Below are 17,711 nucleotides of genomic sequence, written 5' to 3'. Positions count from 1 at the left end.
GAAAACGTGGCTACGTCGAAGAGCATCTTTTCAAGTGAGATTACAGATTCCACGGCAGCGATCAGAAACCACGCATCCGTGGTTTGGAATCTCGCCTTCTGCTACCACGGAACAGCAAGCCGGGCCCACCCCGCAGCCTCCCTGGCGATCCAGCCGCGGGCCCCCACATGTCTCCACTCTCCAGCGCCTTCCTTTCTTCCCCAACTTCCCCCGATTCCTTGTCTTATCGCTTGCGAGCTCTCATGGCCGCACACCCCGCGCGTTAAAGCAAGCTCTGACAGCCCGACCCCATGAGGCAGCCGCACCTCCTCTCGCCGCACCACCCCTCCCCGGTCCTCTCCTCCCACTTCTCGCCGCCGCCGACCTCGCCCTGCCGCCACCGCCACCGCCGGGCCTTCCACCCGCCGCTCTCCTCGCTGCGGGAGTCCGACAAGGGCACGCTGCGCAAGGCCTCGCCCAACGTCCCCTTCCGCTTCGGAGGCGGCGCCGGCGGGAGCAGCCCCAAGGAACGGCGCCCCGCCGCCGACCAGAAGAAGCAGAAGAAGGAGGAGGAGCGGGAGGAGGAGGACGGCGGGTTCGGCGGCTCGGGGGCGCTGACCGGGACGCTGCTCGCCGGGGCGGTGCTGGTCGGGGTCGTGGGGGGGTTCGGGGCGGCAGGGTACGTGTACAAGGACCAGATCAATGCCTTCCTCACGCACTTCTCCGGCTTCATTGAGGGTAATGGAACAACATCCAGCTGTGTGCCCTTAGCTCTGCTTGATTTACGCTTATTTGCCCTGAGCTGTGAAAATACTACGATTACTGAAATGCCTTCAATTCCTGCAAATTATGCGCGGAAACATAACATAGCTGCTGATCCTAGCGATTATAGATAATAGTGACTTGGTACCAAGACCATTGGACGACCGTATGAGTATAACTGGCCATACTCATATCTGCTGATTCCTGCTTGATCATCATGAAATCTTTCAAGTAAATGCCATTTCTAGGATTTATTTAGTTAAATGTGTATATTGATTTACATGGACAGGCTATGGAACTGCTGGATATGCGCTGTTTATACTTGCCTATGCAGGGTTGGAGGTATGTTCTCGAATTATCAACCCTTGTTCTATACCTTGTGCTGCCAAGGCCTATGATCATTTGCACGGTTCCACCTAAACTAAATGGTCAACCACACATGAATATACCCCAACAAAAGAACAAACTACAGATGACAATACGAGGTTACCTTATCAGCAGGACAGTTGGGCAGTTGATGTTTCGAAATGTTTGAAATGCTATAATCTGATAATACTAGGGTGCTGTACACAATCTAGTGATTACCAAAAGCCAAAAATGCACCAGTGCCCCACTTTGCGAATGCAGTTGTAAGTAAATATAATGGCTAGGCACTAGATACATGTACCATTTCTGTGACTTTGTATTGTTTTGGAATCGACAAACAAAATTTGGTGGGTCCCACACATGTGATCCTTTTGGCTTTAAATCTTAGATCTTCTGCATATGCAGGGTTTGCATCTTTGGGTTAATACTAATGATTGTGTTTCTTTGATTCAGGTACTTGCAATTCCAGCAGTACCGTTAACTATGTCTGCAGGTCTATTATTCGGTAGTGTTACTGGTACTATTGTGGTTTCAATCAGTGGGACAGTAAGTGATTCTTAACACGATTAACTTTTCTGCTGTTAATCCTGTCATTATGGATTTTCTGATTGAACTTTATTGAATTTGTAGCTAGCGGCTGCAGTGGCCTTTCTCATCGCTAGATACTTTGCTAGAGAGCGTATTCTAAAAATGGTTGAAGGAAATAAGAAGTTTCTGGCGATTGATAAAGCAATAGGTGAAAATGGATTCAAGGTCGTGACTCTGCTTCGTTTGAGTCCCCTATTACCTTTCTCCCTTGGGAACTACCTGTACGGCTTGACTTCAGTCAAATTCTTGCCCTATGTGTTGGGCAGGTTAGTTTCTACTCCCCCCCAACACTTCCTTATTTCGTTTTGGCATTGTTTGTGAATCTAACAGAAATAACTAGCTAATTCCGTATTCCTGCACACAGAAAAAAAATCAAGTACACAGTCTTAAACTTCTATCCCACAGAGCGAAATGCATTCGTTGAGAAACCTAGCTGCCCTCAACGGACTGTTTACTTCACAGTTTCATCTACATGATTCATGATGTTGTTTAGTAATTTTATTCTGGAAGCATGTGATAGAGACCAAAGGAGTACCAAATATCATATTTCTGATTAAGGGACTGATCACTTTCTGATCCACTACAAATTAAGACGTTATTTAGTGAAAAGGATCCACACTGAGAAGTTGTCACCACTCACCAGTATAGTTTCTTTCCTATATAAAGTGGTTTTGCCTCAAATATTGTTTTTATTGTGTGCAGTTGGTTGGGAATGCTTCCAGGAACGTGGGCTTATGTCAGTGCTGGTGCATTTGGTCGAGCTATAATTGTAAGTTTTTAAACCGCCAATCTTTTCTTAGTTCATTTCTTTACAAACTTGCTTTTGTTGCCACATCAGAGATGCTTCTCCATTATGCTCTTTCAAGCCATAGAGCTACTTTCATCTTCTAGACTTCTAGTAGCTGATAGGCAATGTTTTTACACATGTCAGATAGTATCTACTCTGTAGTGAAGTGTCCAGAATGGAACAGCACTTCTATATATCCATATTAATCCAATTCAATTCATCCATTGCTCACCAATATGTTTGGGTGTTGAAGTTCTCGTATTGGTCTTAGAACCTCAAATATTTCATTAGAACTAGACTCGGGTGTTTCACTTTTTATTTTGTGTTTTGAGCATCCATATGTAGGCATTTTTTACATATCTATCTTTTTTTTTGTGAAATGTTAGCCCAAAATGAACCTTTTTTCAAATCTTTAGCCAGGTCTGACCCTTTTTGGTACCGCCAAATGCTCTGGTGGTACCGTTAAGCGTGGTACCGCCAGGCGTGGGTTGGGCGTGGTAACGCCAAATTGGAATTGGCGGTACCACGCCTAACCGTACCGCCGGAGCGTATACCCGTATCAAAAAGGGTCAAATCCACCTAAAATTTTGAAAAAAAAAGTCATTTAATCTGAAGTTCATTTTTTTATAAAATGTGGCTGTGGAGCTGTTGCCTCACAGTTCTTGTTAAAAAAAATTGTTTTTCAAAAGGGTTAGATTAGCCTGATTTGCCCCATAACCGTGCAAGAAATGTTGGTTTGGTGTTTTGAGCATCCATATGTAGGCATTTTTGACAAGTCTAACCTTTTTGGGAAATGTTAGCCCAAAATGATTTTTTTTTCAAGTCTTCAGCTAGGTCTGACACTTTTTGGTAGCACCAAATGCTCTGGTGGTACCGTTAGGCGTGGTACCGCCAGTGGCTCTAGAGGTAGCCTCAGGCGTGATACCGCCCGGGCAGTAGGGTTGAGCATGATACCGCCAAAGTGGCATTGGCGGTACCACGCCTGACCGTACCGCCGGAGCATTTGGCTGTATCAAAAAGGGTCAGATCCACCTAAATTTTTGGAACAAAAATCATTTTACTCTGAAGTTCATTTTTTTAAATAAAATGTTGCTGTGGGGCTGTTGCCTCACAGTTCTTGTTAAATTTTTTGTTTTGCAAAAGGGTTAGATTTGCCTGACTTGCCCCATACTTTACCTACATTTAGGACAATAGAAAAATAGTCGCATAAATCTGTTAATAAGAATGCCTGTACTTAGCGGATGGGGTCTCTGCAACATGTCAGATAGTATATGCTTTCCAGGGATGTGTCCAGAATACAATAGCATTTCTATATATCCAAATGCAAATGTCTTAAATTCAACTCTAGGCATCCATCACTCTACATTATGTTTTGGTGTTGAAATTCTCATATTCCGCTTAGCACCTCAAATGTTTCATTAGAATTAGAATGGGCTGTTCTATTTTTCGTTTGGTGTTTTGAGAATCCATATGCATGACAACGGAACATTAATCACATAATCGTGCAAGAAATATTGCTTGGGGAAACGTTATTGTTGGCAAAAAAATCTCTAAGATTTGTATACACACACAGAAGGGGAGCTCACATGGTCTGAAGAAGAATCTCTGTGTAATGGTTTTAAATTTCAGCTGCTGATTCACTGAACGTTCTTCTTTTACAGCAAGATGAGACGGAAATCGGTTTGGGAGGAAACAACCAGCTATTGACATTGGGCATAGGACTATTAGTTACAGTCGTCGCTGCAACTTACGTAACAAGACTCGCTAAGGTAATTGACCTGTATCCTGGTGGACAATCAACTATTGAGATCCTTTCTACCCATTTTGTCAACCTACTAACTGATTCCCCTCTTTATTTTTCAGGATGCTGTAAAGGATATTGATGAATAGAATGGTAGGATTACATAGGCAAGAGGGCTATTCCGATAGCAGAGTAGCACGCATTGTACATCACTGGCATCCTTCGATGCGATCTAATCTACGAAATATAAGCAATTGTCAGAGGAAAAAGGATGTGTCTCTTATCAATGTCTTCATCCACCTGAAATCCTGATTTCCTCTCTGATACTGATGTACATATGCCTACGCTGAATCTATCAAAAGTGAGCCAAGGCCCAAGGATCGTGCATTACCTCCATGGCTACACTGAATCTTTCTACCGGTTGTCGACATCCCCTCATGTAGTTGGCGTCCCTCGGTATGATCTCCATCACTCCATGCCGTCGTACGCCTAGGCAATCACGTTGATCGACGCCACACGCCCGGAGGTCCATGAACACACGGATCAGCCCGAACGAGACGGCAGTTCCCTCGCGGAGTCGCAGTGATGTTGCCGCCGCACCGCCCTGCGCCACCTCTCGTCCCCATATGCACCCTCTCCAGCCCGGTGGACTCAAAACTCAGGATGTAAATGGCAGCGGCACTCCGCGTGCCCACATACGCCGCCCGCGAATTTTAGTCTAAATGGCATAAGTGGATTTTCACGAATTTTAAGTGGCATACGTGGACAGATCCGTGAAGTCCACGGTTTCCAGCGGCTGACCGCGTTTTTGTTTCCCTCGAAGGAAAAGAGAAAAATCCCCATCCCCGTCGCCCTCCTCCTCTGCGCCGCCACTCGCCGCCTCCTCCTCCGCGCCGCCCCCGACCACCTCCTCTGCGTCGACATGTCCTAGGTCCTCCTCCTCCACAGCAGATGGATCTGGCGGAGACTACCTTCCCCGTGTCCTCCACTGCGACCGTGGCCGCTCCGGCACCAGCAGGGCCGCACAGCGGCGGGAGCAAGTCCGTGCTCGACGGTGAGGAATCTCTCCTCTTCACTCTCTGGTTCCCCTCCCCTTCTCTTGGAAAGCTCTAGCCTAGTAAGAAGTATTTTCGAGGTTTCATTGGGAATTGCGTTTTTTCCATGTTCCATGTCGCTGATTGGATGCAGAGTCACGAGCTGCTCGAATTTCTATGTTGTAGTAGTCAGTGTATGCGTATACAACGATTCTACACTGACCAAATATATTCTATGATGCATCTAATGAACCAGATTCAGTGCTGTAGATATTGATAGATTTTCTCTATAATTGGTCACTGATTGTTGGAAGAGTGCTAGCTCAGTACCCAGCTCGTCCCATCTCTTTTAATATACACCATGTTAACAACGATACTTTGCAAAATGGGTATGATGAATGTCCAACATGACGTTTCTTTATATGGACTGATAAGCTTCTGGAGCATGGTGTTTTAGACTACTCTAGTTGTGTAAACATTTCAGAATCATCTGGTAGAAAGGAACTTTTGGTGTTCTGCATTTAAGTGTTTTAGAGAAAAGGCATTATGCCTTGTTTTTACATCTAAGCAACTCTGCATTGAAGTCTTGAGTGACACTGTGACAGTAACTCGAACCAGTGCTCTCTGCGTGGATGGAATCCAGTTCGTACTTCTTGGAAAATGTTGTTTAGTGCTGTCTTTCTGTACACCATATTGTTAATCTTCTGTGCGGAACAGCTAGTGTTCTTCTGTCATTAAGATTACCCAAATAATGCTAGCTTAGCAGGACCTGCAGATTTAAAGGGACATAATAGTACTAAATACGTAGGCAATTTTCTTGATTTCCCTAATTAGTCTTCAGAACCTTCACTTTGATCACTTGCATCAGCACAGCCACGTCCTGACACTATCTGAATTTAGCTGATAGTTGGTGGCAACCTTTGAAAGTGGGAATTAGGTTGTTCATGATACACTTGCTTAGTCGGATACAGAAATTTTGTTTAGCTTCAGACCTTGGGTCTTGTGTGTCATTTTTACTTATGGTCATGCCTTGTAGAGCTTTGTAGCTCAAGTAAAGTAGGTTCTGCAAAAACTTACTTTCGGTTCGGAACACTGGTTATTTGTGATGCTTCAAGTATATCATTTTCTTATTGTGATGTACTGGTGTGTAATATCCAAATTAATTTTACATCCTGATGTTGAACATTTGATCGATTAGTTCAGTCCAGGCTATATATTTCACGCGTGTTATGTTAGCTGATTGTTTGATCTCACAATTTATCTGTGTTTCCTTTTTCAGCTTGAAGAAGAACTCTGAAATGCTCACAGTTTATGCTGTTTCTAGAGGTTACATCTACTGGATGCTCTCTTTTGTTTTTGGCTGCAGCAATGCCATGTATCGATATGCCTGCCTCTTTACTGAAACCTGTATGTTGGTGTGTCGTTAACGAGATTCAGATTAATGTTTCCTGCTGAAGTATCTTCTAGTGGTTCCTCATTTTTGAAAGCTGCAAGTACCTGATATCTTGATGGTTGCCAGTTTGGAACATAGGATGATACTATTTATTTCTATTCAGGTTTCTTGATTATTGCTGCAGGGTACATGTCACTGAGCCTAGTTTTGGTCCCTGTAATTTTGGAGCTGTTTACCTTTGAGTTGTTTGGAGTGTTTAGCAACACTTGTTTTCATATGTCAAACAAAGACCTACTCAGCACAACAATAGTCGCTAGTCAGCATCGACAAACTACATAGGTTGGACAGTGGTAAGTTATATATGGATCTGCCAATGATCTTGTAAGTCATAACCATTGATCTTGTTATCTTTTGGTGGATTGCATGATGTGTTTTACTGAAACCTGTATGTTGGTGTGTCGTTGACGAGATTCAGCAGTGATTCCTCATTTCTGAAAAGATGATGATCTGAAGAAATGAATTCTGGTCTCTGAAGATCACGTGTGCTAGGAAATTAGGGAGTATAGATGCTATTCGTGCAAGAAACCAAACACGTTTATTTTGTTCCAAGAGAGAAAGAAAAGTTTCAATGGATCAAGCCAGCAGGCCGTAGCACGACTTGATTTGATTAATGACCAGCTGGTGTACGTACAAGCATGGGAATGCTCCGGCTATACGCTGGAGCGAGATCGAGCGAAGCGGGTGATGTTTTACCAGTAAGATCGATCGTTGCACTAGGAGAGGGTCTGTTTGTTTGGGCTGCAGCTTTTGAGAAGCAAAATGACTGTGCAAGCAGTGGTAAGCAAAGTTGGAAGAAAGATTTGATGTTTGGCATGACAACTTTTTGCAGCTGTTGTTGTTGATTTTAGGAGTGAAATGTCTGGAATGCCCCTAAATGCTTAAAATATTATATAAATGTTGAATTACCATGTTAAGCTGAGTTTATATGTTTTTTTTTTGGCTAAAATAATTTTGTATCTGAATAATTTTGGTTTAATTTTAGTCCAATATTTTAAACAATTTGTGAAAGTAGGTTATAATCCAAAAATAAGCAATATTTATTTGCAAGAAAAAACAATATGCATAACTGAAAAGCAATATGCATACATCAGCCCGAGCATGTAGAGCTGAGTTTAATATCCATCGAGCATACATGCGCAGATCCAACAAGATACATGATGTACGGGTACATATATCCATCGAGCATGCGCAGATCCAATAGCAATCTCGCATGAACGAATACATACATCCGTCAAACCCGAACAAGCATCAACGGAGATCTGGTGGCCGGTTCCTCGTGGAGATCCAAATCAGCAACGGGAGATGTGAGACAACAAGATGCAGCAGACTGTGCCTCAAGGAGATCCAAGAAAGGAACAAGAGATCAGGCACAGGGTCGCCCGCCCACGACGGACGCCGCTGGACGGGAAGACGACGGGGACGAGATCCTCCTTCTGGCGAGGTTGCGGTCTTTGGGTGATTCGCCGGAGAAAGCAGCGAGAGGAGCGGATGCGAGGGCAGCAGGCCGGGAACATCGCGTGGAGACGACCTAGGGCGGCGCCGGCGGCGCCGGTGGCCACGGCCGTGACGCGAAGAAAACTAGCCGAGCTCCTCGTGCCATGCCTTACGCCTATGGGGGAAAGGGGGAATGGGTCGGGGTGTTGGGCGTTGACTGATTGCACGGGCCAGCTTGGTCTTTATTAGATGGCAGGTTTCTTGTACTTACCTCAAACGACTGTGGGTAGTTTGGTCCGGTAGAACTCGGGATGGAAGGAAAAAGCTCGGGAAGCAGGGAAAGCACCTCCGACGCCGCTTTCGGTCTCCTAGTGCATTTCGCCTCCGCGCTTCCACAAAGCGCTTCTCTAATTTGTGTTGTTTGTTTGGGCTTCTGTTTTTGGATCCCAAAAGCTCTAAAAACATAAGTAGAAGCCCAAACAAACAAGGCCTCAGAATCGTGGAGCGGCTGTTGCGGCGCCGCTGATCCGCCCAAAACCGCCAGAAATCGGAAGTGGCTGCCACAAAATTTGCTAATCGCATATGTGGCCGAAGCGGTACATCCCTTTACGTCCAGCGGATGAGCCGCTTACATCCTGACTCAAAACCCCTTCCACTATCGAGGCCAAGGTCCACCACTGCTCCTTCTTCCACCCGCCGATGTCGATTCAGTGGAGGGCTGCCTGGTTGTAGGTTCAGGGGAACATGGCAGCCTCGAGGTTGCTCTACATTGCCGTCGCTGACCACCACGGCCATGGCCGGCGGAGCACCTTCCGCTACACCCGCCCCGTCCTGCAGAGCACGCTCCAGCTCGTGGGATGCAAGCCACGCCACGCCTTCAACGTCCCCTGGCTATTCGTCCTAATTAATGGTTTTCATATGTCTGTCTCTGTCTGCCTCGTCTCCCTGAGCTCAGTTCCCGAGTTAATGGTATACCAAATACTGAATGCTCTAGGATAGGATGGTCCTTGGTTACTTCTTGGTGACTTGAGTTTTGACTCAACGCCATAGTATCTGTATAGCTGTCGCCAAGATTCAGTTATGGAAACTGCCTGCATGTGTCCGTTTGCATTGAAATTGCAGATGACAAAAGCCTAGCTGCATACTTCCTCTAGTCTTCTTTAATTGACTCAAATTCAGTACAAAATTGTACTAAATTTGAGTCAATTAAAAGAGACCGGAGGGAGTACTTCATTATATAATTCTTGTATTCTGCAACAAGTCAGTTTGTGTTCCCTTGTCTGAATTCCAATTTTCTTACACTTTGTTTCACAGTTTCTGGAGGAACCAATGCGCCGCAAACTCGTTGAGCTCCAAGGGCATGTTTCAGTTCATTCAAAGGAAAGGGTCTTCTAGGAATCTGATGGCTCTCCTTAATACCGATGGTTCAGTTGCTAAGGCATGGCCTGTTGTTGCCGGTGACAGCAACGGAAACATAAACGATGGCACAGGAAGTGAGAAATCTGTCGGAAATCCTATGTATGGCCCATTGCAGATTGGGAAGGCAGAGGCTGCCAACCTTCAGTTTGGCTCTTTTGGGATTAGTGCATGGCCAAGTGATACTGGATGCACCAGACATGCTGGTAGTGCCGAAGTAGATATTTATCCTAATGTTGCAGCTCACCAAAGATGGCAGATGACAATTCCAAAGAGGTTTGCTTCTTAAACCTTTCTGTAACTATGATATCTCATACAACATGTATAAGTAGCCTTGTATGAAAGTTAAAGTAGCAGATGCTGTGCTTGGGCTGACACGGTATCTCATCTCATACAGCTTGTGGTTAAGTACTCGGTGTTTGACAGTGAAGAAGAAGAAGGTGATGAAACTGGCGAGGCAGAGACAAATGAGGATCTAACTGACGAAGAAAAGGACATCCAAGAGGTAGTTGAAAAAGAACATCTCTTATCCTTCATCTGATCCTCCAGCTTTATACACAGAATTTACATGGCAAATGAAGTCAATGACGTAAGTTTGTAGTTTGTTTTTCCCATGTGCCTAAGTGCTAATAGTGCAATAGAAAAAAACATAACTCAACTGAATGATCTATACTCTAGATGAACATATGAGTATGATGTGTTACAGTTCTATGTACACGCCATTCAGCTGTTGTGGTGCTGCATTCTAGAGATACAACATTATTGCATCAACAGGAAAGCCAGTGTATTTAACCAATTATCCATTCCTTTGTCTTCGATGATATTATATGGAAAAAAACGTGAAGCAGGTGGAGGAAGCAGGGTCGGTGGATGAGCACTCAAAAAAATCGGACGAGGAGTATGAGGATCTAGCCTTGCCGTTTCAGCAACAAGAAGTTGATGCTCTTATATGTTGTCTGGAGTAAGTGTTAAACCTCATCCTCACCTGAGTTAGGTAGTTACAAATGTTGCTCTAAGATGTCATCATGTTCTCTATAAATGAAAATCGCAGCTCTCCTGCGTTTCTTCAAATAAAAAAAAAAGATGTCATCATGTTGTTGTATCTGTGGAGACAGAGGAGACCTTGTGTGAGTATATGGCATAGAAAGAAGGATGTGGAGTGACAGGGGCAATGGATAAGTTACTAGTTCTCCTTGTGTATATGGCATAATAACAAGAATGTATTAGTCAGAAAATACTAGTGTGGTTAAAAGATCGATCAACTGGAGTATAAAAATGAGAGTGCGAGTTTTCATGAGAATTGTTTTTCTTTTGGTGTTTTGAGAATCCATCTGTATGTACAATTAAGCCGACGATGCAGCCACAAAAATCGTGTACTAGAGACATTGTTTTTTGAGTAAGGGTTGTTGCTGGCCAAGTAATCTCTCAAATTTTCTATAAACATACATGCTGAGCTCACAAGTTCTGAAGACCCCTTAATATAGTGGCTTCAAATTTGAGCAATGACACTTATTCTACAGCAAGATTAGACGGAAATTGGTTTGGAAGGAAACAACCAGCTAGGGACATTGGGCATAGAACTATCAGTTACAGAATGGAAAGAACACATCTTCAATAGTTGATTGCCACCAAGATATATACATCACAAAAGATCAATTACCTTAGCAAGTCTTGTTACGGAAGTAGCAGCAATGACTTTACTAACTGCTTCTCTTTATTTTATAGGATGTTGTAAAAGATATCGATGAATAGAATGGTAGAACTACATAGACCCCATTCGATAGCGAAGTAGCACGCACTGTACATTGCTGGCATCTTTGATGCAATCAACTAATCTAGTACAAGCAACTGGCAGAAAAAAAAGAGAGATGTTTCTTCTCATTGTTCTCATCCAAGCCAACTGAAGTACCTATCTCTTATACACATGCGACATGCCTATGCTGAATCTACCAAAAATGAGCAAAGGAATCATACCTGCCTGACCGAATCTACCACTACCAGTAGTCGCCGCACGAACATACACCATCCCTCATGTGATGGAAGCAGTTGGCATCCCTCAGTATGATCTCCCTGCCGTACGCCTTGGCGATCATCTTGATCGCGGCATGGCAGTCGCCGCACACCCGGAGGTTCTTGAACACACGGATCGGCGCGCCGGCCGGCACGGCAAGCAGCCCAAATGCAACGGCGAGCCTCTCGCTGTGGTAAGCCAGACCCTTCTCCCTCCCCTCCGGCCCCTCATCCTGCAGCGCCCAGTCTGTATCCGCGACGTATCCTTCAGCCCGGATCCTGCCCATCATCTCCTCAACCTTTCGGTAAATCTCTTCCGTCCGGGGGTGCCCCCGGTCCTCCACGTAGAACAGGTGCGTCACACCGTTCACTCCCACCCAGCTGCACCCGGGCTCCTTGGTGATCCCTCTCGACTTCATCAGCATCCGGATCCTCGCCACGTCGGCCCATCTCCTCGCCCGCGAGTAGAGGTTCGACAGCATGACATACGGCACGGCGTCCACCGGGTCCAGCCTCCACACCATCTCGGCCGCATGCTCGGCGAGCTCCGCGTTCCCGTGCGTCCGGCAAGCACCGAGGAGCGCCTTCCACACCGTGGCGTCCAACCTCGTCGTGCTCCGGTTCAGCAGGTCCATGGCCTCGTCGAGCCGCCCAGCTCGGCCTAGCAGGTCGACCATGCACGCATAGTGGTCTGGTCCAGGCGCGACGCCGTGCTCGGCCTGCATGGACCGGAAGTGCGCCCGGCCGGCATCGACCAGGCCAGCATGGCTGCACGCGAAGAGCAGCCCGATGAAGGTGACGTAGTCCGGCCTGCATCCCGACCGGACCATGTCAGCGTAGACCTCCAGCGACTCCTTGCCCCGGCCGTTCTGCGCGTACCCGACGATCAGGGCCGTCCACGTGATGGGGTCACGGCGGACACGCATCGCGTCGAACACCTTTTTGGCCTCGCCCAGCGAGCCGGTCTTGGCGTACATGGACACCAGCGAGTTCCCGACCGAGAGGAACGGGTCCAGCGCGAGCCGGACGGCGGTGGCGTGCACCGAAACGCCCAGCTCGATCGCGGTGGCGCCAGCGCACGAGCTCAGCGCGGCCGCGACGACGAACTCGTCAGGCCTGATCCCTGAGGCCACCATGTCGCGGTACACCCGCAGCGCGGGGTCGTGGGAGCGGGAGCGCGCGAGCCCCGTGAGGAGGGAGGTCCAGGTGACCACGTCGCGGTGCGGCATTTCGTCGAACACGACCCGCGCGGCGGCGTGGCGGGACAGCTTGGCGTAGGCGTCGACGAGCGCGTTGGCGACGTGGAGGTGCGCGGCGAGCCCCGCGCGGAGGAGGAGGGAGTGGAGCGCGTCGGCGCCCGCCGGGACGCGGAGGATCGCGGCGGAGTTGAGGATGGGCGGGAGGGTGTACTCGTCGGCGTGGTGTCCCCGGTCGCGCATCTCGTGCAGCAAGGCGAGCGCGCGAGGGTGCAGGCCCGCGCGGGAGCAGCGGGAGATGGCCGCGTTGTAGGCGACGCCGGGCGGCACGACCATCGCCGCGGCAGGGCGCCGGACGGGCTCAGCTCTGTGGCGGATGGCGACCTCTGTGGAATGCCGGGTTGCCGGCAAATGCAGCGTTTTTTGACTGAACTTGCACTGTTGCTTGAGGAGTTGAAGCTCGACGGCTTTGGCAGCGCCGGTTGCTACAGTTCTACAGTTCTACCCACCATCGCGCCGAGCAGGAATTAGAACATCTCTAGCACCCTCAAACCGCACACTGAAAATCACGGTAGACAAACTACATTGCAATTTGACTTTGATCGTTGAAATTGCACCACAATTCGATCTTACAAGTCACGGGATACACATAAGTTTACTCAACTTAATAAAATGCGCCACCACAACATTCCACATACCAAAAATGGGCTATGGATGCTCACCGGAGCCAATGCCGTGGCGGCGACGGCGACGGTGTCGCGGAGACTCGCTCCCGAGGTGAATGTATGGCTGCTCATTCGCGATCTGGCGCCACTCTTCCTCCTTCTCAGCTTGCTGGCGCGTAGTCTTCTCGAGTAGCCCAACGACGGCAGGAAATTTCGCCTCCGCGACGAAGTTGTCGCACGTTATAGACGCTGGCTTGCCCTCCAGCATGGCGAGGAATTCCTCGAGATCGTCGTCGGCGACGTAGTCGACCGCGTAAGGAGGAGGAGGCCGCAAAGGAGGAGCGGCGCGAGGTGGACGCGAGCAAGGCCGCCATGCCGTGGCAGGACTCCCGCCATAAGAAGGCGGGCGGCAGCGTCATGTTGTGCTTGAGGTAGCGGTAGGAGCCGCGGAGGCGCGTGGCGTCCTACCTTCTGCGCCTCCGTATTCTTGCCGTGGCGGCCGCCGTCGTTTGAGCTCTCGCCGCGGTGGCTCTAGGACCCCTCTGCGGCCAATCTGGCCACCCCCGCGACCGCTAGGGGACCGCCCGAAGACCATCTACCGTCGGGGAGCTTGGATTTGGTCGCTAGCTACGGATTTTGTCGGCGGATGCAAGTGCAGAGAAAGCAGCAGAGGAATGAGGGTTTCGGACCTCATCGCCCTCTCCGAACAGAATATTATACCGTCTCGCGCCGCTCGGAAACGAAAACGCGCATACATGATCTGTTCTGGCCAACAAAACGGTGCAAACCCTCAAACCGGTCCCAAACGCGTATGTAGGGCCAGTTTGAGGGGTCTGCTAAAGATGCTCTTAGAGGATGCCGGTACCCGCAATGTTGTGCAGTTTTTTTCCCCTATTGTTCAACATATGCATACGCCGAAGCAGTGAAACTTTCGTACAGTACTATATAGACCTCATGGAGTCATGGTGCTCCACTCTATCTACAGGCTTTCAAGCTTCCCCATTCAAGGTGGCTTCTATTGGATTTCTTTTATTGATTCATCTATGCACAAATATCATGCCACATGCTTTGTTCCATACAGTGAAAGGGCGGTCATATGGGCGCGAAACCACGGTGGTGAGCTTCTCAAGAACCAGTGCCAAAAGTGTGAGCCACGATCGATGATGTCGATGAACATCATCGTGCATGTGGCAATGATCCAGTGCCCCACGACGGTTGCGGGAGTTTGGTCATCTACAACGAGGTCGACGACCGTAAGATGGCATACCAGCGCGGCACGTGCTGTTGTACAGAGGCCAGCTACAACTTCACCGACCTACCGGTGGAGCTCCTGTGTTACCTCGTAGTGTCCCATTCAGTCAATCTATCTAGGTTCAAGTACGGCAACCCCTGGCACGAAGGGCACATGTCATTTGTTCCTCCCATTCCGTAAAGCTACGTATCATGGCTAAGTGAACAAACTAATTTTGCAGCATGTAGCTGGTTAATTATGTACTAGTCTCGTAAAATGGTAGCCAATGAGAAGTAAAGAGAATCATATTACATGTAAAATGTATCTTCTCTAGACTAATACATACTTTAAATGAATTGAAAGAACCTCTTTCACAGTCTCCTGTTTGCAAAATAAAAAAGTATTCACACTTTTATTCGTTTGGAGGTTTCATTCAGAGTTGAACAACAAATTCATGGAGCATGGGACCATACGTCGATATTGTATAATCTATTTTATAAAAGAAAGGTATTTTTCGAAAAGGAGGTTGAGATCCCTCAGCCTATTCATCGAAGATGCTTTATTTAAATTTTATTCAACAAAGATCTGCCAAAAGCATACATCGTGCAACCTGAAGCTACCAATCAACACTTACAAACCCGACAATGGGTGAAGAACATGCCATCATAGCCGTATGCCCTAAAAACACAAACGATGCCCCACCAGCTAAATACCGTTGGCATCACCGAGTCACTCCTATGGTGAAAATAGGAGCACACATCCGATCTAGCAGACGACAAGCACCTCATGCACTCACAGCAGAAGTTGTCACCGCCAACAACACTTGGTCCATCTTCAGGGCCGAGATCAGCATATCCCTCGCCAGATAGCGCCCCATGTGCGAGTCCATCACTCCGTGTCCGTTACCGAGGCTCCATTGCGCCACACGGTATTTGAACGTTATAACTATAACTATATGATCAACAAAATAGCTGAAAAACCTAACATTGTTACCCTATATGTTGGTAATCCTATGAACATCAAATAAAACCTTGAACTAAAGAGAAATTTTTGTATTACACCAGAGGAGAGCAATTAACATAGCCTTGATTGTGAAAAGCAATGAAAATTTGTGGTGATCGCCCAAGAAATTTAGAGAATCAACAAATAGTGAAGTTCATTATTTGTTTACTTTCTAAAAATATGTAGAATAGATAAAAATATTGTAGAAATAATCTCATAAATGGTGAGTTCATAAATTCCTGATGTCCCTTCAGAGTCGCCTAATCCATGTCCGCGGCCTTTAGAGTTTGGCACGACGTATAATAAGCACCATGTATGATGTTGTAGTGTTTGCCATGACGTGTAGTTGAGTTGTGGATTTCCCTCTAGTGGTTGGACACAGATTCCCATTTTCCCTTTTAACAATTTAAGATTGTCTTTACTATCTAATGAAGCTTACATTTATATAGAAGAAGAAATGGGAAACTTAGTTTAGAAACGATCTACAAATGGAAAAAAAAAACTACTCTCTGAAAACCACTTCAAATGGTATATCTTGTTTGTACCAATTTTAGAAGTTTCGGTGTAGGAAAAATGTTACTTTCTCTAGATGATTATGTGTCGAGTATCAAAAATAGTGAGCCATTAATGGATTTTTTTGTATCTTCATAGTAAAAACAACTAGTTCATAGGTAGTGTGATGTGAAGGCATACAACCATGCAATGATGGGTCTTCGCTATTTGGATTATCACTCGTATTCCTAATGGAAAACATATACTATTTCAATAAGACATTCTCTCAAGCTAATGGGTCCGTGGGATTTTAATAGAATTGTCACATTATCACAAGTGGGTCTTTTTGACACCCATGTAGTATATTGGGGAGAAGTAAAATCCATGAAAAACAAATAAGGTGTATCCCTCATAGGGGTGGTGGCTCCGCATGACCAGTGGGATCTGTGCAGACCAAACCATCCTACTAGTGCTAGTAACACTACTAACTTGGGCCAAACCCAGCATTACATACAAATAATTAGGTACCCCCTTGGTTTTGAGGGGCCGAAGCAGCTACCCCCGCTCGCCCTCCTCCTGGGCCGGGTCCTGATCCAATGGTCATGGATGTTAATGCCTTGATAAGGCCCAGAATAATCCATAACTTACCCTTTTAGATAAACTCCCACCCCATCCCCTCCATCAATCCACCTTCGACATGTTAACCCTAGATACAGACCGGCGGCGCGGTGATGGTGTGTGACGAGGCTCAGCTGAGGACGCGATATCCGTGAGGCCTTGCACGCAAAAGTTTGTAGAGAAGACAAGGCTATCGAGAGAGGGGAGGTGATCTGCGTCGTCGTGGCTTGGAAGTTTAGGTTTCATCGGTAAGATCTGATCCACCCGTCCCAATAATTTCCCGGTAAACCATGTTTTTGGTGAAAAATCCCTTTCTTGTATTTGTTCCTCTATTGTTTTTACTCACAAATCAGAACTTGTTATCCCACATAATTGTTTTTACCATAGTTTGATTTCCATATATCCCTTTGATGCACTTGTTATGTTTTTTCATATAGCCCACTGTTATTTTGCCATCTGCAAATTCTATTAGTTACCGAACTTGCCAAAACGGCATAGTTTTTCCTTGCCAACATGTAGTTTTTCATGTTGTTCTAGATTTACATACCTGTGTAATCCTATTTTTTATTGATTAGTTATGTAATGTTTCCATCTAAACTATTTTCTATTGTTTCACACACTTAATTCTTGCAAGTATCGTCTAGGTGTGTGGATTGTATATTAGTGTCAAGGTCCATAGTTTATGTTATTTGTGCATGCTTACATGTGTATTCAAATTTACAACAATCATATGTAAATGCATTTGTTAACTATTTTTGGTAAATAGACAAATCATACCAGGCTCCATATTTTGCTATGTGGCTGATACCTCTTTAATCATGTACCAATTCTTAAAATCTTAAACCTATAGAAATTTCAAAATTCTTCACATTTTTTCTAGCTAGTTATTTTAATAAAAAATATTTATCGTGTATGCCCCATCATTTTCTAAAATATT

At 46.3% G+C, this 17,711-nt stretch overlaps 3 protein-coding genes across 4 annotated transcripts; 2 read left to right on the top strand and 1 right to left on the bottom strand.

Moving 5' to 3' along the window:
* The first annotated feature begins 199 nt into the window (after window positions 1-199).
* On the top strand, window positions 200-11,110 carry LOC127345163 (uncharacterized). 2 transcript variants are annotated; one of them, XM_051371596.2, is made up of 7 exons: window positions 203-717; window positions 1,031-1,083; window positions 1,561-1,653; window positions 1,738-1,961; window positions 2,398-2,464; window positions 4,144-4,251; window positions 4,346-4,613. In XM_051371596.2, the coding sequence occupies exons 1-7, from the start codon at window positions 291-293 to the stop codon at window positions 4,370-4,372; spliced, it is 999 nt and encodes a 332-aa protein (XP_051227556.1). In that variant the 5' UTR covers window positions 203-290; the 3' UTR covers window positions 4,373-4,613. The 2 variants fall into 2 exon arrangements, with proteins under 2 accessions (XP_071684661.1, XP_051227556.1); XM_071828560.1 differs by lacking the exons at window positions 4,144-4,251; window positions 4,346-4,613 and adding an exon at window positions 11,081-11,110 and having other exon boundaries at window positions 200-717.
* On the top strand, window positions 8,352-10,649 carry LOC127345164 (P-loop NTPase domain-containing protein LPA1-like). The gene is made up of 3 exons (XM_051371598.2): window positions 8,352-9,836; window positions 9,958-10,065; window positions 10,409-10,649. The coding sequence occupies exons 1-3, from the start codon at window positions 9,813-9,815 to the stop codon at window positions 10,523-10,525; spliced, it is 249 nt and encodes an 82-aa protein (XP_051227558.1). The 5' UTR covers window positions 8,352-9,812; the 3' UTR covers window positions 10,526-10,649.
* Window positions 11,111-11,296: 186 nt separating the features above from the next.
* On the bottom strand, window positions 11,297-13,223 carry LOC127345162 (pentatricopeptide repeat-containing protein At2g03880, mitochondrial-like). Its single transcript, XM_051371595.2, has one exon. The coding sequence runs from the start codon at window positions 13,100-13,102 to the stop codon at window positions 11,555-11,557; it is 1,548 nt and encodes a 515-aa protein (XP_051227555.1). The 5' UTR covers window positions 13,103-13,223; the 3' UTR covers window positions 11,297-11,554.
* Window positions 13,224-17,711: the final 4,488 nt, after the last annotated feature.

The sequence above is a fragment of the Lolium perenne genome, chromosome 3 (assembly GCF_019359855.2).
Source record: "Lolium perenne isolate Kyuss_39 chromosome 3, Kyuss_2.0, whole genome shotgun sequence".
In the NCBI taxonomy this organism is placed as follows: Eukaryota; Viridiplantae; Streptophyta; class Magnoliopsida; order Poales; family Poaceae; genus Lolium; species Lolium perenne.
This window is presented reverse-complemented; position numbering and strand designations above follow the sequence as displayed.

What these genes read in the sequence shown, in the direction of transcription:
- LOC127345164 (XM_051371598.2), top strand. Translation starts at nt 9,813, where the DNA reads ATGGCAGATGACAATTCCAAAGAG. An exon ending in CAGATGACAATTCCAAAGAG is followed by an intron (nt 9,837 to 9,957) that starts GTTTGCTTCTTA and finishes CATCTCATACAG; the next exon opens with CTTGTGGTTAAGTACTCGGT. An exon ending in AAGAAAAGGACATCCAAGAG is followed by an intron (nt 10,066 to 10,408) that starts GTAGTTGAAAAA and finishes AACGTGAAGCAG; the next exon opens with GTGGAGGAAGCAGGGTCGGT.
- LOC127345163 (XM_051371596.2), top strand. Translation starts at nt 291, where the DNA reads ATGAGGCAGCCGCACCTCCTCTCGCCGCACCACCCCTCCCCGGTCCTC. An exon ending in CTTCTCCGGCTTCATTGAGG is followed by an intron (nt 718 to 1,030) that starts GTAATGGAACAA and finishes TTACATGGACAG; the next exon opens with GCTATGGAACTGCTGGATAT. An exon ending in TTGCCTATGCAGGGTTGGAG is followed by an intron (nt 1,084 to 1,560) that starts GTATGTTCTCGA and finishes TCTTTGATTCAG; the next exon opens with GTACTTGCAATTCCAGCAGT.
- LOC127345162 (XM_051371595.2), bottom strand. Translation starts at nt 13,102, where the DNA reads ATGGTCGTGCCGCCCGGCGTCGCCTACAACGCGGCCATCTCCCGCTGC.